This window comes from Pseudophryne corroboree, chromosome 6, assembly GCF_028390025.1.
Source record: "Pseudophryne corroboree isolate aPseCor3 chromosome 6, aPseCor3.hap2, whole genome shotgun sequence".
Lineage (NCBI taxonomy): Eukaryota > Metazoa > Chordata > Amphibia > Anura > Myobatrachidae > Pseudophryne > Pseudophryne corroboree.
The window spans coordinates 34566940-34585565 of record NC_086449.1 but is presented as its reverse complement, the minus strand read 5'-3'; the positions used below and the strand labels follow the sequence as shown (position 1 = coordinate 34585565).

The 18626-nt window shown below is 46.5% G+C and overlaps 1 protein-coding gene across 1 annotated transcript in view; it reads right to left on the bottom strand.

Moving 5' to 3' along the window:
* Positions 1 to 18626, bottom strand: part of LOC134934192 (uncharacterized) — a 110131-nt gene that overhangs the window by 53969 nt on the left and 37536 nt on the right. Inside the window, exon 2 of the mRNA XM_063929682.1 lies at positions 7234 to 7629. Within this exon, the coding sequence (XP_063785752.1) occupies positions 7234 to 7629 (396 nt within the window). The remainder of the gene's footprint in view (positions 1 to 7233; positions 7630 to 18626) is intronic.

Genomic DNA, 18626 nt, shown 5'->3' with positions numbered 1-18626 from the left:
TACTAGGGAGACACCCAGTTCCTTAGCCTCTGGGCTTCTCTGTTCACTTTGTGTGTATTTTGTTACCCTATCACCTTCTGTGTACGTTATGTCATATTCCCCAGTCTGTCTGTGAGTTCATTTGTTTTGCATACCTATCCGTTCAGACACCAGTACATTCCTGCAGGCACTGGTGTGCATAACATATTCAGCAGCCTAATACTCCTGTTGAAATTTTGTGGGAATATGGAGCATACCCCTCAAAATACGTTGCAACAGGTGGTCGATCAGGTGCAGGTCCTGACTCGACAATTTAATGATTTGTCCATTAAAATGCACACCTCCCAGGCCGCTGGCGGAGCTCCCGCTGCAGCAGCACCTTCAGGGGTTAAGGAGCCGAAAGTAAATCTCCCGGATCGTTTTTCTGGAGATCGCTCGCAGTTGTTTTGTTTCAAGGAGAGCTGCAAGCTATACTTCCGGCTTAGGCCTCAGTCTTCTGGGTCGGAGATTCAGCGGGTGGGCATAGTGATTTCCTTGCTACAAGGAGACCCACAGGTCTGGGCATATGGGTTGCAGCCTGACTGTCCGTCGCTTAAAAGTGTTGATGCTTTTTTTACGGCACTGGGCATGTTGTATGATGACCCTGACAAGACGGCCTCAGCCGAGGCTCAGATTTCGATCCTTAAGCAAGGGCGAAGGTCAGTTGAGGTTTACTGTACGGAGTTTCGGAGGTTGGCCCATGATACCCAGTGGAATGACCCAGCCCTGAGACACCAGTACCGAAGAGGTCTTTCTAACCAGATAAAAGACCAACTGGTACAATATCCCTTGCCTGATAGCTTGGATCAGCTCATGCAGTTATCCATCCGGGTGGATAGACGGCTGAGAGAGCGTAGGCTTGAAAGGGAGACCGAGGTTTCCTTCTTTCCCAAGGGAACCTCAGACTCTGAGGAATTTTCCGAGGAGCCTATGCAGATTGGGGCTACCCGCCTCTCCTCGCGTGAGAAGACGCGGAGGAGACAGCAGGGGTTGTGTTTGTACTGTGGGAATAAGGGTCATGTGGTAGTATCATGCCCAGAAAAGCCGGAAAACTTCAGGGCCTGAGGGTGATGGGAAATATCCTGTCAGGCCAGAAGTCAGAATTTCCCAAGAAGACTTTTATCATTCCGGTGACCTTGAAGATCCTCGGTCAAACTGTCAAGACTGAGGCCTTTGTGGACAGTGGGGCCGACGGGGTTTTTATGGACCGCCAATTCGCCCTGAAACACTCTGTTTCCTTAGTACCCTTGGCGTCGGAAATTGAGATTTGTGGGTTAAACGGGGAACCATTATCCCAGGGTAAAATTACCTCTTGCACTAGCCAGATTTCTTTGTTTATTGGAGCCACACACTCTGAAAAATTGTCCTTTTATGTGACTGTCTGTACTTTTGCCCCATTGGTGTTGGGGTTACCCTGGTTAAGGGCCCACAATCCTCAATTTGACTGGGTCTCTGGGGAGATTCTTAGTTGGGGTACTGATTGTTTCAGGAGTTGCTTGAGCCTTCCAGTCAGGCTCTCGCAGCTAAGTTTGCCAGGATTGCCAGGGTGTTATGCAGATTTTGCGGACGTGTTCTCCAAAAAAGTTGCAGAGGTACTACCTCCCCATCGCCCCTATGACTGTGCCATTAATTTGTTGCTGAATGCTAAGCTTCCCAAGAGCAGGTTGTACTCCCTGTCACGTCCTGAGACTCAGGCTATGGCAGAGTACATTCAGGAGAACTTGGCTAAAGGATTTATCAGACCTTCACAGTCTCCAGTTGGGTCGGGGTTCTTCTTCGTGGGTAAAAAGGACGGTTCATTGCGACCCTGCATCGACTTTAGGGAATTGAACCGTATCACGATTAAAAACTCATACCCACTGCCTCTCATTTCGGTCTTGTTTGACCAGCTTCGTACTGCCACCATTTTTTCTAAGATTGACCTACGCGGTGCGTACAATCTAATCCGAATAAGAGAGGGGGATGAATGGAAGACTGCCTTTAATACCCACTCAGGGCATTATGAATATTTGGTGATGCCTTTTGGGCTCTGTAATGCCCCGGCAGTCTTCCAGGATTTCATGAACGATGTGCTCAGGGAATATTTGGATAGATTCTTAGTTGTATACTTAGATGACATCCTAATCTTCTCCCATTCCCTGGAGGAACATCGGAAGCATGTACGCTTAGTCCTCCAGAAACTCAGAGACCACCGGCTTGGGGCGAAGCTGGAGAAGTGCGAATTTGAAGTTCAGAAAATCGCATTTCTAGGATATATTATCTCCCCAGAAGGTTTCCAAATGGAGGGTTCAAAGGTACAGGCAGTCCTGGATTGGGTGCAGCCCACTAGTTTGAAGGCGCTTCAGCGTTTCCTGGGCTTTGCAAATTTTTATAGACGATTTATCGCTGGATTTTCGTCTATAGTGGCGCCCTTGGTGGCACTCACTAAGAAAGGGGCGGATGTTGCTCACTGGTCTCGTGAGGCCAAAGCGGCTTTTGCCCGTCTCAAAAGGGCATTTGTCTCGGCCAAGGTGCTGTGACACCCAGATCCAGAGCGTCCTTTTGTGGTGGAGGTGGATGCCTCTGAGATGGGTATTGGGGCAGTGCTCTCTCAGATGGGAGTGTCTGATAATCGCCTTCATCCCTGTGCTTACTTTTCCCGTAAATTTTCGCCTGCCGAGATGAATTATGACGTGGGTAACCGGGAATTGTTGGCTATTAAGGATGCACTCGAGGAGTGGAGACACTGGCTTGAGGGGGCTAAGTTTGTGGTCTCAATTCTCACCGACCATAAGAATTTGGCATATTTAGAGTCAGCGAAGCGTCTCAATGCCAGGCAGGCACGATGGGCTTTGTTTTTTGCTCGCTTTAATTTTTTGATAACATATCGCCCTGGGTCAAAAAACATCAAGGCTGATGCGCTCTCGCTGAGTTTTGCTCCAATCCAGGAGACCACCGAGGAGCCGTTGCCCATTGTGTCCCCATCATGTATTAAAGTGGGCATTACCCAGGACCTCTTGTCATTAGTCCTTAGAGCACGGGAGCAGGCTCCTCCAGACCTTCCGGTAGGTCTTTTGTTTGTGCCTCCTAGGTTAAGACAGCGAGTGTTCCTGGAATTCCATGCCAAGAAGTCGGCAGGTCACCCGGGTATTGCCAGAACTCGGGAGTTGCTATCTAGGGCGGTGTGGTGGCCCTCGGTGGCTAAGGATGTGGATCAGTGGGTTCGGGCATGTGACATCTGTGCCCGAAATAAGACTCCTAGAGGGGTTCCTGTTGGCCCATTACATCCACTCTCTATTCCATCTAAGCCATGGACCCACATTTCAATGGATTTTGTTGTGGACTTGCCCAAATCCTCTGGGATGACAGCCATCTTGGTTGTCGTTGACAGGTTTTCGAAGATGGCGCACTTCGTTCCACTGGTTGGGCTGCCATCGGCCAGACGCCTGTCTGAATTATTTATGCTGCATGTTGTGCGCCTCCACGGGTTGCCACTTGATGTGGTCTCTGACCGCGGATCCCAGTTTGTGGCCAAATTCTGGAGGGCATTTTGTTCCGATCTCCAGATTTCTGTCAGCTTGTCGTCAGGCTACCATCCGCAGTCTAATGGGCAGACTGAAAGGGTGAACCAGACCTTGGAGCAGTTCCTCAGGTGTTATGTCTCCAAGTGTCAGACTGACTGGGTTGCTCATCTGTCAATGGCGGAGTTTGCCTATAACAACGCGGCTCACTATGCTACAGGGATCTCTCCCTTCCTTTGTGTGTATGGGCATCATCCTAAGGCCAATTCTTTTGACCCCCTGGACTCCACGCCTGGTGGTTCCTCTGTCGTTTCGGTCCTTAGAGGTATTTGGAGGAAAGTGAAGAAAGCCCTTGTGTCTGTGTCATTAGTGACCAAAAGGGTTTTTGATAAGCGGAAAAGACCCTGCAGCTTCAAATTAGGAGACTTCGTCTGGTTGTCTACCAAGAATTTGAAGTTGAAACAGCCATCTCATAAGTTAGGCCCCCGGTTCATCGGCCCTTATAAGATCACCAGGGTTATCAATCCGGTGGCATTTCAGTTAGATCTGCCCCGTTCTTTGGGTATCAATAAAACATTTCATTGTTCCCTTTTAAAACGGGCGATTAGTAATCCTTCTTCCAGAGGAAGACCTTCCCCTCTTCTGATACGTGGCCAGAGGGAGTTTGTTGTTGAAAGGATTCTTGACTCCAAGATGGTTCGGGGTCGGCTGTCATTTTTGGTGCACTGGAAGGGGTATGGCCCGGAGGAGCGGTCGTGGGTGCGCAGTTGTGATCTTCATGCCCCCAGACTGATACGCTCTTTCTTCTCGCAGTTCCCCGATAAACCCGGTGGTAGGGGTTCTTTGACCCCTCGTCAGAGGGGGGGTACTGTTAGGGTCTCCTGCCCTGTGCTGCCACGTCGTCATGGCAACCGGGAGACAAGTGCTAGCGGAGTAACCTGAGCGCAGCTGATACTCCGGTTCGGGTCTTTTGCTGTGCAGTGGTTACAGGCATGGGATCCGGTGCTGGTTTTTGTGCTCACAGTCTGTGAGGTCTGAGGGGGGCGTGGACAGCACCTGCTTTATAAGGCCTCTTCTCAGGTTAAGCAGATGCTGCTGAATCTTTGTTGGTTAGTCAGTTCCTGAAAGTTAGCCAGTACTGTGTAGCTTTGTATTTTGTTGTTGCTTACTGCAAATAGGCCTGGGCATTTGGTACTACACTCTGCCAATCCAGACCTAGCAGTAAGACTGGAGTCAGTCGTTTAGCCTGCTGAGGTTCTTTTGCTATTCTGTGAACCCAGCAGGTTTGTGGCTGTACTTTCAGACCTGCCTGCATAATCCTCTCTCACTGTGCAGGGCGTCCATGTGTCAGTTTAGTGGCAGTAAGCTGAACCTGGGCCCTGCAAGTGAGAATTAGGATTGTGGAGACTCTCCTTGTGTCTATTATTCCATCTCTGACCAAGGAGTTTACTGCCACACCCGTTGGTAACCCTTTAGGGTTTTGCTGTTGCCCTTAGCAACAGCATTTCGGGTTCTCTACGTATTAAAACACAACATCTTGCTTTTTCCATCTGAGCATTTCTAATACTAGGGAGACACCCAGTTTCTTAGCCTCTGGGCTTCTCTGTTCACTCTGTGTTGGTTTTGTTACCCTATCACCTTCTGTGTACGTTATGTCATATTTCCCAGTCTGTCTGTGAGTTCATTTGTTTTGCATCCCTCTCTGTTCAGACACCAGTACATTCCTGCAGGCACTGGTGTGTATAACAGTTCAAACACCAGTACATTCCTGCAGGCACTGGTGTGCATAACAGTGGTCCCCATCCAAGCCTGTTAATTGCTCTTCCCAGCCAGATATCTCGGATTCTGTCTGACTTAGAGTTTTTCTGAGGGTATACTCCAAAAGCTGGGACTCTCTCCTTTTGGTGGACACTGGCAGCTTGTCTCTACTATGCCCAGAACCAGAAATATCAACCTTCAAGCAGCTGGTCCCTGCTTCAGCTCCACACGCCTAATATGCAGTGTTAGGTTTTCATTGGTGAATTGCTCTGGCACCTGAACTCTGAGCCCTAATTCCCCAGTATCTTGTGAAAAGTGGGACTCTCTAGTTTTTTATCCCGTTCAAAGCTAAGAAATATATTTTCAGGAACTTGAGATATCTGCAGTCAAGCAAGCTGCCCTCCCACCAGAAAATTATAAATATTAAGCCCACTCCACTATCCACCCCTCCCCTATGTATTAAACATACCCTACCACCCTAAAAGTCATGTACCAGGGCTTTTTCATTCAGCCCAATGCCACCTTCTACAGTTTAGCCCTATTTGTGCAGTAAAGGAGTAATTAGCAGAAATTACTGCTCCAGGTCCTACATGCTTAGCGGAAGATAGAACGCCCCCTACCACCCGCGGGACTTCAAAGCTGCCACTGATAGCACCCCCCCACCCCTACCACTGGAGGATGGGTAGGGAGCCCACTGCATTGCTGTGCCCAGGGGCCTACACTGCTAAGACAGCCCTGATCACACCCTGCCTCCCCAGACACTCACTTCCTCTCCTTGTCACAGACTGCATCTCCCTGCATCTCTGCCTCCCTTTGCCACCCCAGCCACCCACTGCCTTTCTCCATGGGGCGGAGGAGTGGTCTGAAAGCATATTTTTGCATTTGGGCCAACCACTCTAAAGTTCCACCACTGACATTAGGTACATGCCCACAACACTCCCATGACACTCACTAGTCTGAGCAGTTCAGTGTGCTCGTATTGTCTCCAAACAGTTCTGTCTGGAAATTGCCCATTTCATGGAAAGACAGATGTGGCCATGTCCCGTCTGATGAAGAATAGGAGAGACGTGCAAAATTATGGAAATTCACATCTACGCAAGCACTCTTTGCCACAATTTACCATTTGCGTCTGTGCACAGCGATCTGTCTGACTCAGAATGAGCCCAATAATGTGGAGTCACTGATCCCATGGCATTTCAGAGATTCCCACCCTTCCCTTAATCCTCTTTTTTCCCTTTCCCAAGGAAACTTTTGCACAATAGTGAAAATTATCTACAGAATTAGGCCAAAGGAAACTACATTAATCTCTTTCCAAAACAACAAAACAAGTAAATGGATCAGTAAATTGAATTAATAATATAAGCTCAGAAATATCTAATGGGATGGCAGTTGCTGTGAGGGCTACCTACCTGTAGATAAGTCTCCAATCGCTGAACATAAAGCCACAATGCAAAAGAGCAAACACAGGAGTATCAATCACAGCAATGACAATGGATTTACCTGCGATTGTTCTTTTTTAAAACAATAGAATGATTTTTAAGAATAAAATTATGATACATTAGATAAAGTAGATATATTACATTGACGAAGGTGGTCATTCCGAGTTGTTCGCTCGCTAGCAGTTTTTAGCAGCCGTGCAAACACTATGCCGCCTCCCACTGGGAGTGTATTTTAGCTTAGCAGAAGTGTGAACGAAATGATCGCAGAGCGTCGGCAAAGTTTTTTTGTGCAGTTTTAGTGTAGCTCAAAACCTACTCAGCGCTTGCGATCACTTCAGACTGTTCAGTTCCTGTTTTGACGTCACAAACACGCCCTGCATTCGCCCAGCCACGCCTGCGTTTTTCCTGGCATGCCTGCATTTTTCCGAACACTCCCTGAAAACGGTCAGTTGACACCCAGAAACGCCCACTTCATGTCAATCCCTCTGCGGCCAGCACTGCCCTGTGTCTTCTCTTACCTCTCACTCTGATATAAGTGCCTACAGCATGCTGCCATATTTCAATGTTGCCATCCTGAAGTTTGATTTGCATCCGGCAGCAATAATATTTGCTTTCCCCACTCTGTAAGTTACGTATAGTAACTGATGCATTCCTGTTTTCTCTATCCAGCATCACAGATACTCTTCCTTCATAACCTCGGGAAGAGGACATTGTGGCAGTGTTGTAAATTTCATTCTCATTATTTCCACAAAAACGTCCACTGTCTGCTTTCACTGCGACATCTACAGATGAGATTCTGTCTTCGCTCGCTGGGTACACAAAGCTGCAGGGGAAGGTGACGGAGTCTCCTACGAAGGCCTCTAAAGCTTTCGGCTGGTCCACGCAGAATTCTTTTTCAGCTTCATGCGTCTGACCTATAATAGCACAAAGACATACGTCAACCAATGAGAAAGTAGCATCAGATTCCTGTGCTAATTGTGTTACACATGAGGACATGACGTCCACTTTCAGCAGCTTCAGACATGCTAATAATGATTTTTGTGTTTTAATGGCCTGATTCAGCTTCCATTGTAGAATGCATACAGATACAGTATGTACTTATACAGGGGCGGGTTGGGCCACCGGGATACCATGTGAGTCCCTGGTAGGCTGGTCCCAATCAGTGACGCGGAGTGGTGGGGGGGGGGGGGCGTGTCCTATTTACCTGGGCCCGGGCTTGATATTTTATTATTGGAAGTTTACATTTTCTTTTCTGGCTGAGGGCGGGCGGGCGGGCGGCTGCGTGTCGGCTCCCACCCGGGAGATAGAGGTAGGGAGGCATTTGTGGTGGCATTGCGGTGGGGCAGGGCAGTTACTAGGGGGTGACTCATTGGGATATGTAGTGTGCGGCTGCGGTCTCGCGAAATGATAATATCATCATCTCACAAGTCTCTCCCTGTGCAGCCGGCTACAGCCTCCAGGCGATCTCCGAGTTCAGCAGGCAGTGGGCGGGGATTGGGAGGAGCTTGGACAGCATGCAAGGTGCGATGCCTGGCTGGTGGAACCACGTGGATCTGTTCTGCAGGAGCCTCCGCGCTCTCCCTCCCATTCTGGGAGCTTTGGTACATCCCCATGGTACTAATGTGGACCCCAGTATCCTCTAGGACGTAATAGAAAATAGGATTTTGGTTACCTACCGGTAAATCCTTTTCTGGTAGTCCGTAGAGGATGCTGGGCGCCCGTCCAGCGCCTCTTTATCCTGCTATTGTTATTTGGTTCAGTACAACTTCGTAGTTGAGTACTGCAGTGTTACTTGGTAAGTAATGTTTCAGCCGTTGCTGGATTTTCAAGCTGGTTAGCTTGGTTTGCCTTGTGTGTGAGCTGGTGTGAATCTCACCACTATGTGTGTAAAATCCTTCGCTCGAAGATGTCTGTCTCCTCGGGCACAGTTTCTAGACTGAGTCTGGTAGAAGGGGCATAGAGGGAGGAGCCAGCCCACACTCTCAAACTCTTAAAGTGCCAATGGCTCCTGGTGGACCCGTCTATACCCAATGGTACTAATGTGGACCCTAGCATCCTCTAGGACGTAAGAGAAAGTAAAGAGTTGACAGTAAGTCAAACTATTTTTTGAACTAAGAAGTCTGTATTAGAGGTTAAAAAGATGAATGAGATATATATATATAGTGTGTGTGTGTGTGTGTGTGTGTGTGTGTGTGTGTGTGTGTATATATATATATACTGTGTGTATATAAATATATATACCGTATATACTCGAGTATAAGCCGACTTTTTCAGCACATTTTTCTGTGCTGAAAAAGCCCCCCTCAGCTTATACTCGAGTCAATGGCTGCAGCAGACGCCGTGGGCTGTGTGGGCGTCCGCTGCAGCCGGCTCCAGGACGGACACTGGAGGTCATTATTGACCTCTAGTGTCTGTGCGCGTTGCTATGGGAGAGACGTCATGACGTCTCTCCCATAGAGATGATCGGGTGCCGGGGAGCGGGCGGCCGCACGGAGCGGCGGCCGGACGGAGCGTGCGGCCGGATGGAGCGAGCGGACGGACGGAGCGGAGCAGCGCAGCAGCAGAAGAAGCGGTCGGGAAGCAGGAGCGGGGCAGTGGTAAGTATTGTTTTTGTGTGTGTTTGTGTGTTTGTAAGCGGCGACGGGGGCACTGCAACAGGGGGCAAAGAAAGAAGGGGGCACTGCAACAGGGGGCAAAGAAAGAAGGGGGCACTGCAACAGGGGGCAAAGAAAGAAGGGGGCACTGCAACAGGGGGCAAAGAAAGAAGGGGGCACTGCAACAGGGGGCAAAGAAAGAAGGGGGCACTGCAACAGGGGGCAAAGAAAGAAGGAGGCACAACTACTGGGGGCAATGAAAGGGGGCACAACTACTGGGGGCAATGAAAGGGGGCACAACTACTGGGGGCAAAGAAGGGGCATAACTACTGGGGGCAAAGCAACGGCAGCATGTTTTTATCTGGCACTGTGGGGGGATATCTGTTACTGGGGGTATATGTGGCACTGGGGGCACAACCCTAGCAACAAGCATTACCCCCTGGCAACAAGCATAACACCTACCGCATGAAACCCCTGGCAACGAGCATGACACCCTGAGCATGAACACCCCTGGCACCGTACATTTCCCACCCTAGGCTTATACTCGAGTCAGTCATTTTTCCCATTTTTTTGTGGTAAAATTAGGTATCTCGGCTTATATTCGGGTCGACTTATACTCGAGTATATACGGTATATATATATATATATTTATTCAGAAACCCATCCTACTGTACATTCACCACTGTGCTAGACATGTGAGCAGAGGTAAGTAAGAGACTGTTAGTGTATTTGTTTGTCAATATGAATAGCATTTTAATATGTAATAAACAGCAATACATTTGAGGAAGACATCTGAATTATGAGGTTCTACTAAGATAAGACAAAAGGCTTAGACAATTACCACACATTGCCCTTTAATATATTGGGCATAGACACGCAGGAATCAGCAACTTCTGCTAGCCACCATTTAGCACATAAACTCCAAGTTGTATAAATGTATAATATTTTTGTGAACACATAAAAATAAGCAGTATATAGAAAACAAAGGTTGTACATACCCCATAGTACGATCAGGAATAGACCCAGCACACAGAACATAGTTATGAATATGATATAAAGCGGACTTATCGAAATATCACAAATAAACGGAACTTGTGCTATTTACAAATGTACAGTAAGCTGCTGTCATCACTTCCTCTTCTCTCCTTCTGATCTAAATAAGATACAGTAAGTGTCACATGCAGGGGTGTAAGTATATATCATTCTCTCATCCTCTCCCGCATTGATTATTGTAATAGTCTCCTGACCGGTCTTCCCAAACATAGGCTCTCACCACTACAATCCATTTTGAATGCAGCTACGAGGCTAATCTTCCTTGCCAGACGTTCATCGTCTGCAGATCCGCTCTGTCAGTCCCTCCATTGGTTACCGGTATTCTACCATATTAAATATAAAATACTTTTACTCACATACAAGGCTATTAACCAAACTGCACCAACATACATCTCTTCACTCATCTCAAAATATCTCCCTACCCGACCTCTCCGCTCTGCACAAGATCTACGTCTCTCATCCACACGCATTACTTGTTCACACTCAAAATTACAGGACCTTATCCGGGCTTCACCCACTCTGTGGAATGTCCTCCCACGCACAATAAGACTCACCTCTAGTCTCCAAACCTTTAAACGTTCCCTGAAAACTCACCTTTTCAGACAAACCTACCAAATTTAAGACCCACCAACATAACCTCCAGTGCATCCCTATCTAATTACATCCTCTCTGTACAGTACACATAACATCACATATCTTGTCTTTCTTTACTCTCACACCCTCCTGACCCTTGCCCAACATTGCTGGGTGATCATATCATACAACCCATTAAGAACCTAGCAATCTGGTGGACCAATATGTAACAGGTAGCATCAATCCTTGTATATCAATGCCTATCTCCCTATAGATTGTAAGCTTGCGAGCAGGGCCATCTTACCTCTATGTCTGTCTGTTGTTCCCCAGTTTTGTTCTATTACTGTTGTTCTAATTGTAAAGCGCAACGGAATATGCTGCGCTATATAAGAAACTGTTAATAAATAATAAATAAATAATAAATAAATATCAGGAGCCCAGAGGCAAAATACAGTAGTTGTTGTTGACCCCCTCCTCTGGCATTCACTACCAACACCCAGGGCCGGTTCTAGACCTTATGGTGCCCAGAGCGAATGTTTCCTTTGGTGCCCCCCTTTCCCCATTCAAAACAGGGACAGTGCGCTCCTAAAGCGCGTGACAAAACATAATGGGTGTGGTTTCACGGGGAAGGGTGTGGTTACAGAATAGTACCAATTCACATTACACCACACAGTAGTGTCCGTCAGTCACATTACACCACACTGTAGTACTCCTTATACACACCAGGAAGAACTTCTTATACATATTGCGCCAGGTAAAACCCATTATACACATTACACCAGGTAGAGCCCCTTTTATGCATGTAACACCAGGTAAAGCCCTTTTTCTAGACGTTACACCAGGTAGAGCCCCTTTTATACATGTTACACCAGGTAGAGACCCTTTTATAGACATTATGCAGGTAGAGCCCCTTTTATACATGTTACACCAGGTAGAGCCCCTTTTATAAAAGTTACACCAGGTAGAGCCCCTTTTATACACGTTACGCCAGGTAGAGCACCTTACACACATTGCGCCAGGCAGAGGGCCTTACACAGGGCCATAACTAGGTGTGTGCAGACTGTGTTGTGCATATAGCGCTGCAGGGTAGGGTCGATGTTGGCAGCACTTGTCAATTATCAATTATCTATTTACTTTCACTTGCACCATCCACCCCTTTTTGAAGCCTAGTATCTTCTAACCGCCCCTGTTACTTACCCTCGCCCCTTTTGCCGCTAATACCTATACAGCATTCATGGACTTGACTTGATAGCTCTTTGTTGTTCAGTCGCACCGTCCTTTATTACATTTCAGGATGCTAATATGCCAAGGATTCAAACCCGTTGCCTAGGACATTGCAGTCAGGCACTCTGGGGGTCATTCCGAGTTGATCACTCGCTACGAATTTTCGCTGCACAGCGATCAGGTAAAAAATGGCAAAACTGCGCATGCGCACGCGCATCGTACGGGTACAAAGAGCATCGTTGCTGTGCAATATATTTAGTGATCTAGCCGATTGCAAGGAGATTGACAGGAAGAGGGTGTTTATGGGTGGCAACTGACCGTTTTCTGGGAGTGTTTGGGAAAACGCAGGCGTGTCCAGGCATTTGCAGGGCGGGTGTCTGCCGTCAATTCCAGCACCAAAAAGACTGAAGTGATCGCAAGCGCTGAGTAAGTCCTGAGCTACTCAGAAACTGCGCAAAATGGTTTTGCAGCGCTCAGCTACAAAGGCGTTCGCTAACTTGCAAAACTAAAATACACTCCCCCCGTGGGCGGCGACAATGCGTTTGCACGGCTGCTAAAAGTAGCTAGCGAGCGAACAACTCGGAATGAGGGCCTCTATTCATTGAGCTATCCTTACATAGAAAGCTAGAGAATTCCAAGCTGGAGAGTTTTAACTATTTGAAGCTTATGGCTGAGCAGATCTGTGTAGTGTGTGGCTGCAGGGGTTGGATGTGTGGCTGCACACTGCATGGATCTGCTCAATTATGGTGCTGGTTATTTTTTTACGGTGTACAGGTAGCGTCTTACAGTTAGAAATGTCATAGTTTTATGCGGGATCAAGTGGCTCGGTGGAAGCGGTGTTTGGCTGGGATGCAACAGGTTGTGGGTTTGCATCCTGGGTGTGGCAGTATAGTGAAATGTATTATTTAATGTGGGGTATTGTGGCTGAGTGGCAGCGAGCTCTCGGGTTTAGTGCATGAATGTGGTATAAAGAGAATTTGTGTCCAAATTTTTATTTTTTGCAGTCTTCTATAAATGATATATGTGTGTATAATTTATTTATTTATAATAAATATATTTGTGTGTGTGTGTAAAGGGGCATCATAGCATGGGCTTTCTCTAAGATCAATTTTCTCATGCCCCTTCCCCGCAAGGCATGCGCCTTATGTCCCCATTGGAAAAATCCCAAGGAGTGGGGTAGGGGGGAAGGGGGGGGGGGGGGGCGATGGAGCCAATTCTTTTTCTGGCACAGTGCACTAAAAAGTCTAGTTATGGCTCTGTCCTTACACATTATGCCAGGTAGAGCCTCTTATACATGTTGTGCAAGGTAGAGCCCCTTATACACATTGCACCAGGGAGAGCCTCTTTTACACACTATGCCATGTAGAGCCCCTTATATACACTGCACCATGTAGAGCCTCTTATATACATTGCACCATGTAGAGCCTCTTATACACATTGCGCCAGGTAGAGCCTCTCATGCACATTGCGCCAGGAATAGCCTTATACACATTGTACCAGGTAGCCCCTTATACACATTGCACCAGGTAGTCCCTTAAACACACTGTGACAGGTAGCCCATTATATACACTGTGCCAGGTAGCAGGAGTCAGCCAAGGGGGGGCCATTCAGCCAGCACGGTGTGGGCAGCAGGTGAACACTGATGGCGCTGGCAGGATGAATGTGGCCCTGCCCGGCCACACCTAAAACCACTATTACCAACACCCTAATCCCAGCAGCACATAGAAACCTCCATTCCTATATTTGACACGAACACCCAAGCAGCACCCAAACATAAAGTACATTCCCCCTGGTCACATGCAGGCGCCGCAGCTAAAAAGCTAAGTGCCACCACCTGTCTCCAGATTTTACCTCACCACTGAGATGGAGTGCACTGTGTCAGTGTTTGTTATAGACACTTTAGCTCTGTCTCCATCTTTCAGCAAGAGGAACAACAGGCCGCCCTCCACACATGTCATGGCTGTCCGATGCTGACATAAATTCCCTATCAGATGAGGAAATATTGTTTAAAAGAAGAAAGCTACTTAACCCTGTGCAGTCAGAAGACAGCACTGACACTTCTGAAGAGGGAGAGGTCAGTTTGGCTGGAGTCCACCTCCTCTCCAGCATAAACTCAGAGAGTGGTGAGGAAAAACACTTCTAAAGAGAAACACTTAAGCTGTATTTTTGCCTGTTCAGGAAAAAAAGTCTCTTTCCCAGGTATTGCCCGTAGCCAGAACAGCTCAAAGGTGCAGTGTGACCGGACGGTCCCGTACGAAAGTCCTCACCGCTTTCACGTCCCGTTCCCATGTACACAGAATGGATGTTTAGGTCACGCCGGACCTGGCCACATGGGGATTCCAGCTTACCGTCAGTAACCGCCTGTTACTGACTCCACCCACTGCGTAGTGGGCGGGTTTACGCTGCCACCACCAAACTCCTAACCTGCCGTGGCATTTGCAACCACGGTTCTGCTCTGTATGCGTCGACACGCCGCCTTACCACACCTGTGTGGTGTTGTCGAATTTTCAAACGTTGCTTGGCCAAGCACAGCACGGTAGCAGGCCGAAGGCAGAGCTTGGAGACGCTGGTTAAACCCGGGACAGCCAGAAAACGGAGCTAGGTTTCGCCTAGCCCTGCAGGTCACAAGATGAAGCGGTCGTTTGAGGCGGATGATGTTTATTTGCCCAATAAATAGTTCTGACAAGAACTCAGCAATACAGCAAGATGCTACAGCAGAATAAAACTGGTATAATACACTCTGGAGGCTCACAGGCCTCCTCTTTTTATCTCAATTCTACACACAGTACCACAGGGGGTTAGCCCTCCCTGTCTTCTCCAACCAATCAGGTTGTTGCACAAAATATAAATAAATACAAGTTACATTTCAAAAGTTAACCCTCCCTTAACTACCAAAGTATATAGGTTACCTAATGACTGAATGTGCCTCCACCCAGACTAATTGTTCAATAAGGCTTACCTGGGTAAGCCTCCCTAAATCCCTGTGTGTACTTGCACTCCCCTAATTAAGCCCCACAGCACTAACGTTTTACCTGTTCTCTCTTCCAGGATTCATGGACCGAACTCCAGCTCACAGACACAGATGGTAAGTATAATGTGTTTTTTTTAATATTTTAGAACGACATATTACTATTATGCCTCAATAACTTTTGCATGTCAATAAATGAATAACATACTAATTCTACATTTCCCCAAATACCTATACATGAATTGTTCGCATGCAATACAAAAATGTAACCTTCTTAAAGCATCACCCTTATGTGTTAGAGTGACCCGGGTACTCTTAATGCAATGGATAGTGCACTATAGGGCCCATAAAATTTTAGAAAACAACTGTATTTAAGCATGACATATTACACTATTCGTTGACAATTACATCTTTTTTTTCTTTTGCAACCAGTAGAATATTATGTAATAGGTAATCATGCCTTTACTATGCAACAATTATTGCCTTGTATACTGCTACATAAGTTTCCTTCTCGGATATATAAAAGTATCTTTTAGCATAAATGTAACAGATCCTATGAATGGATTTGTCTCTTGCGGGTGTGGTATTGAAAGTCGACAGTAACTAGGTCGACAATGTCTAGGTCGACCACTATTGGTCGACAGTAACTAGGTCGACAGGGTGTCTAGGTCGACAGAGTCTTTAGGTCGATAGGTCAATAGGTCGACATGAGTTTTTAATGTTATTTTGGTGTCGTTTTCTTCGTAGAGTGACCGGGAACCCCAATTAGTGCACCGCGTCCCCTCGCATGGCTCGCGGGCATGGTGCCTTCGCTCCGCTGCCGCTTCGCTCGGCACAGATTACCGTTCCAAACGTAGTCCACGTGGATCGTTAAGTATGAAAAGGTTCAAAAAAAGAAAAAAAATTGTGAAAAACTCATGTCGACCTTTGGACCTATCGACCTAGAACATGTCGACCTTTTGACCCTGTCGACCTAGTTACTGTCGACCAATAGTGTTCGACCTAGACATTGTCGACTTTCAATCCGGATCCCGTCTCTTGCTCCTTCATCTCCCTGCAATTGAGTGACTGAAACTGTACTATTATATAAAGAACTCCTTGGAAATGCTGTAGATCCGACTTTGTAATGTAATATTTCCCAATGGAAAGCTGTAGTCTACTGTATTCCACAACAAGTAAATCTTCTCTATTCCTGCGGGATTTATACTTGGGCTGCCCTTTTGATAAATATCCTTGTTAAGAAATAGTACATGCAGGGCACTAGATGTGTTCAATGTTCCTGTCCTTTCAAGTCCCTCAGTTTAATGATAGAACGATATAGTATACTTTAACTGTCAGTTTGTTCTTATCACTCTCTTATTCATTTGAAATGCAGTCTATTTATTGAACAATAAAGTATTTATGCAGAAGTCACAAGATATTGACTTAGTTATTTGCGGTTTATAGTCTCTGTTCTTATTAACTACCACAAGGTTATGACAGCGCTGCGACGTCTTCAATTCTAGCCATACAGTTCTATTAGAGTACATATGCACATAACCTATGTGACATTTAAGAATAAATATTCACTGTAGGGCAAGAGTCATTTTTTCTCCCCTTTGCATAAAGTAGATGAATACTGAGGGATACAGGAAGCTTAATAGTATTATTCAGACTTACTATGCAGCTTAATAGTACTTTTCTACATTATCAATGTCTTCTATATTATCACACTACACATTACCTACCTACCTACCTACCTTCTATATTATCATATTACATTATCAATGTCTTCTATATTATCACACTACACATTACCTACCTACCTACCTACCTTCTATATTATCACATTACATTATCAATGTCTTCTATATTATCACACTACACAGAGCATTTCCACTTGACAGTTACTGAGGCTACTGCTCATTATATATATATATATATATATATATATACATATATATATATATATATATATATATATATAGTTTAAGCTGACAGTCTAAGCTGCATAGCTAGGTGTATTCAAACAGCTGTAGTATTAAGTGTTAAATGCAGTGTAGGTGGCGGTTTTCACTTACAGCCCCTCACGACTTGTCAGCGCCGCTGTATGATGCTCCCCCGACTCTTTGTCCAGCCAGCTCATCAGGCAATCCCTCCACCGCTTGCTGGGGACTCCTCCTCTAACTGAAAGGAGAAGTGGCTGTCATCAGCGCCAGCGTTGCTATAGCGCCGGCCACTTCCTCCTCTGCCTCAGCTGTCACTGGCCACCAGAGTTCTCCTACCGGGCCACGCCGCCCTCCGCCGCGGACTGTCCGGAGGGCACCGTCAACAGCGCCTCAGCACCCCCGCACCACCAACGCCCCTCTGCCCGGCACCCGGAGACCAAGGCCAGGTACTTCTTTCCAACGGCCGCCGCTGCCTCCGCTCTGTGCCGCCGGGACTGCCCTGTTCCGGCCACAGCGCCTGAGCCCTAACCGCCGCCGCTCACTGCTACAAAGCAGCGCCCTGGACTCAGACTTGCGCACTCACAGGGGGATCAGCATCTCCCCTCGCAGCGCCGGTGAGCTATCTTTATACTCACTGACAGGTAGACTCGCGCCGCGCAGCCGTCTTCCATTGGTCCCCCATCCTTAGTCACCGCCAACCAGTGTAAGCTTACTTCAGCAGCTCGCGGTCAGCCCTGAACCCGGCTCGTGGACCAACTCTTCCTGCCCTGCAGGTTGTTGCTCCCGCAGCACGCGATCAATGCTAGGGACCCTGTTTGCTGCCTTTACTGCCCTGCAGGCTATTGCTATTCACAATGTCTCGAGCTCACCTTGAAGTACACACAATAACTTATATTAAAGCAAGTATGGCAGCTGACCAATGTCACAATAGATGGCACAACTGCTCCAATTATTTACTAATACTACATACATATATATATATATATATATATATATATATATATATATATGTGTATGTATATATATATATATATATATTTCATATATTTACACCTATTATATTTATTGTGCAATTTCTCCCAACACAATATATTTATATGAACCTCAGACATATTGGATTGTAAATGAACAACACATTCTTACTAATACTATCAATAAATATATTAATTTAATGCTAAACGATTAATAATAAATAATATTCGTGTTACATTAAGAATTAGATAAAGCACATTCCTGCTCCTCTTCATATATAACCAAACCAGTGTGCTTTCCCAAACACAATCTGATTACCATGTTCCTGTCTCTTTCACAAATGTAAATATAACTTGAATTTTAGTTGCATTCATCCTCTCACATATAGACAACGTTCTCATAAGTTAAACATGAATCTGCATCACACATCATGCAGCCTAGGAAATGTTAGATCAAACTGTTGTTACACGAAACCCACTAGTTTGCATTCGTAAAACGCAATCTGATTTAGCAGCCACTTGTGTCTCCGTGCAAAACCAGTTTTGACTTATCACACCACAGGAGATGCTGAAAGCACAGTCTTCTTTCCAAACCTTTGT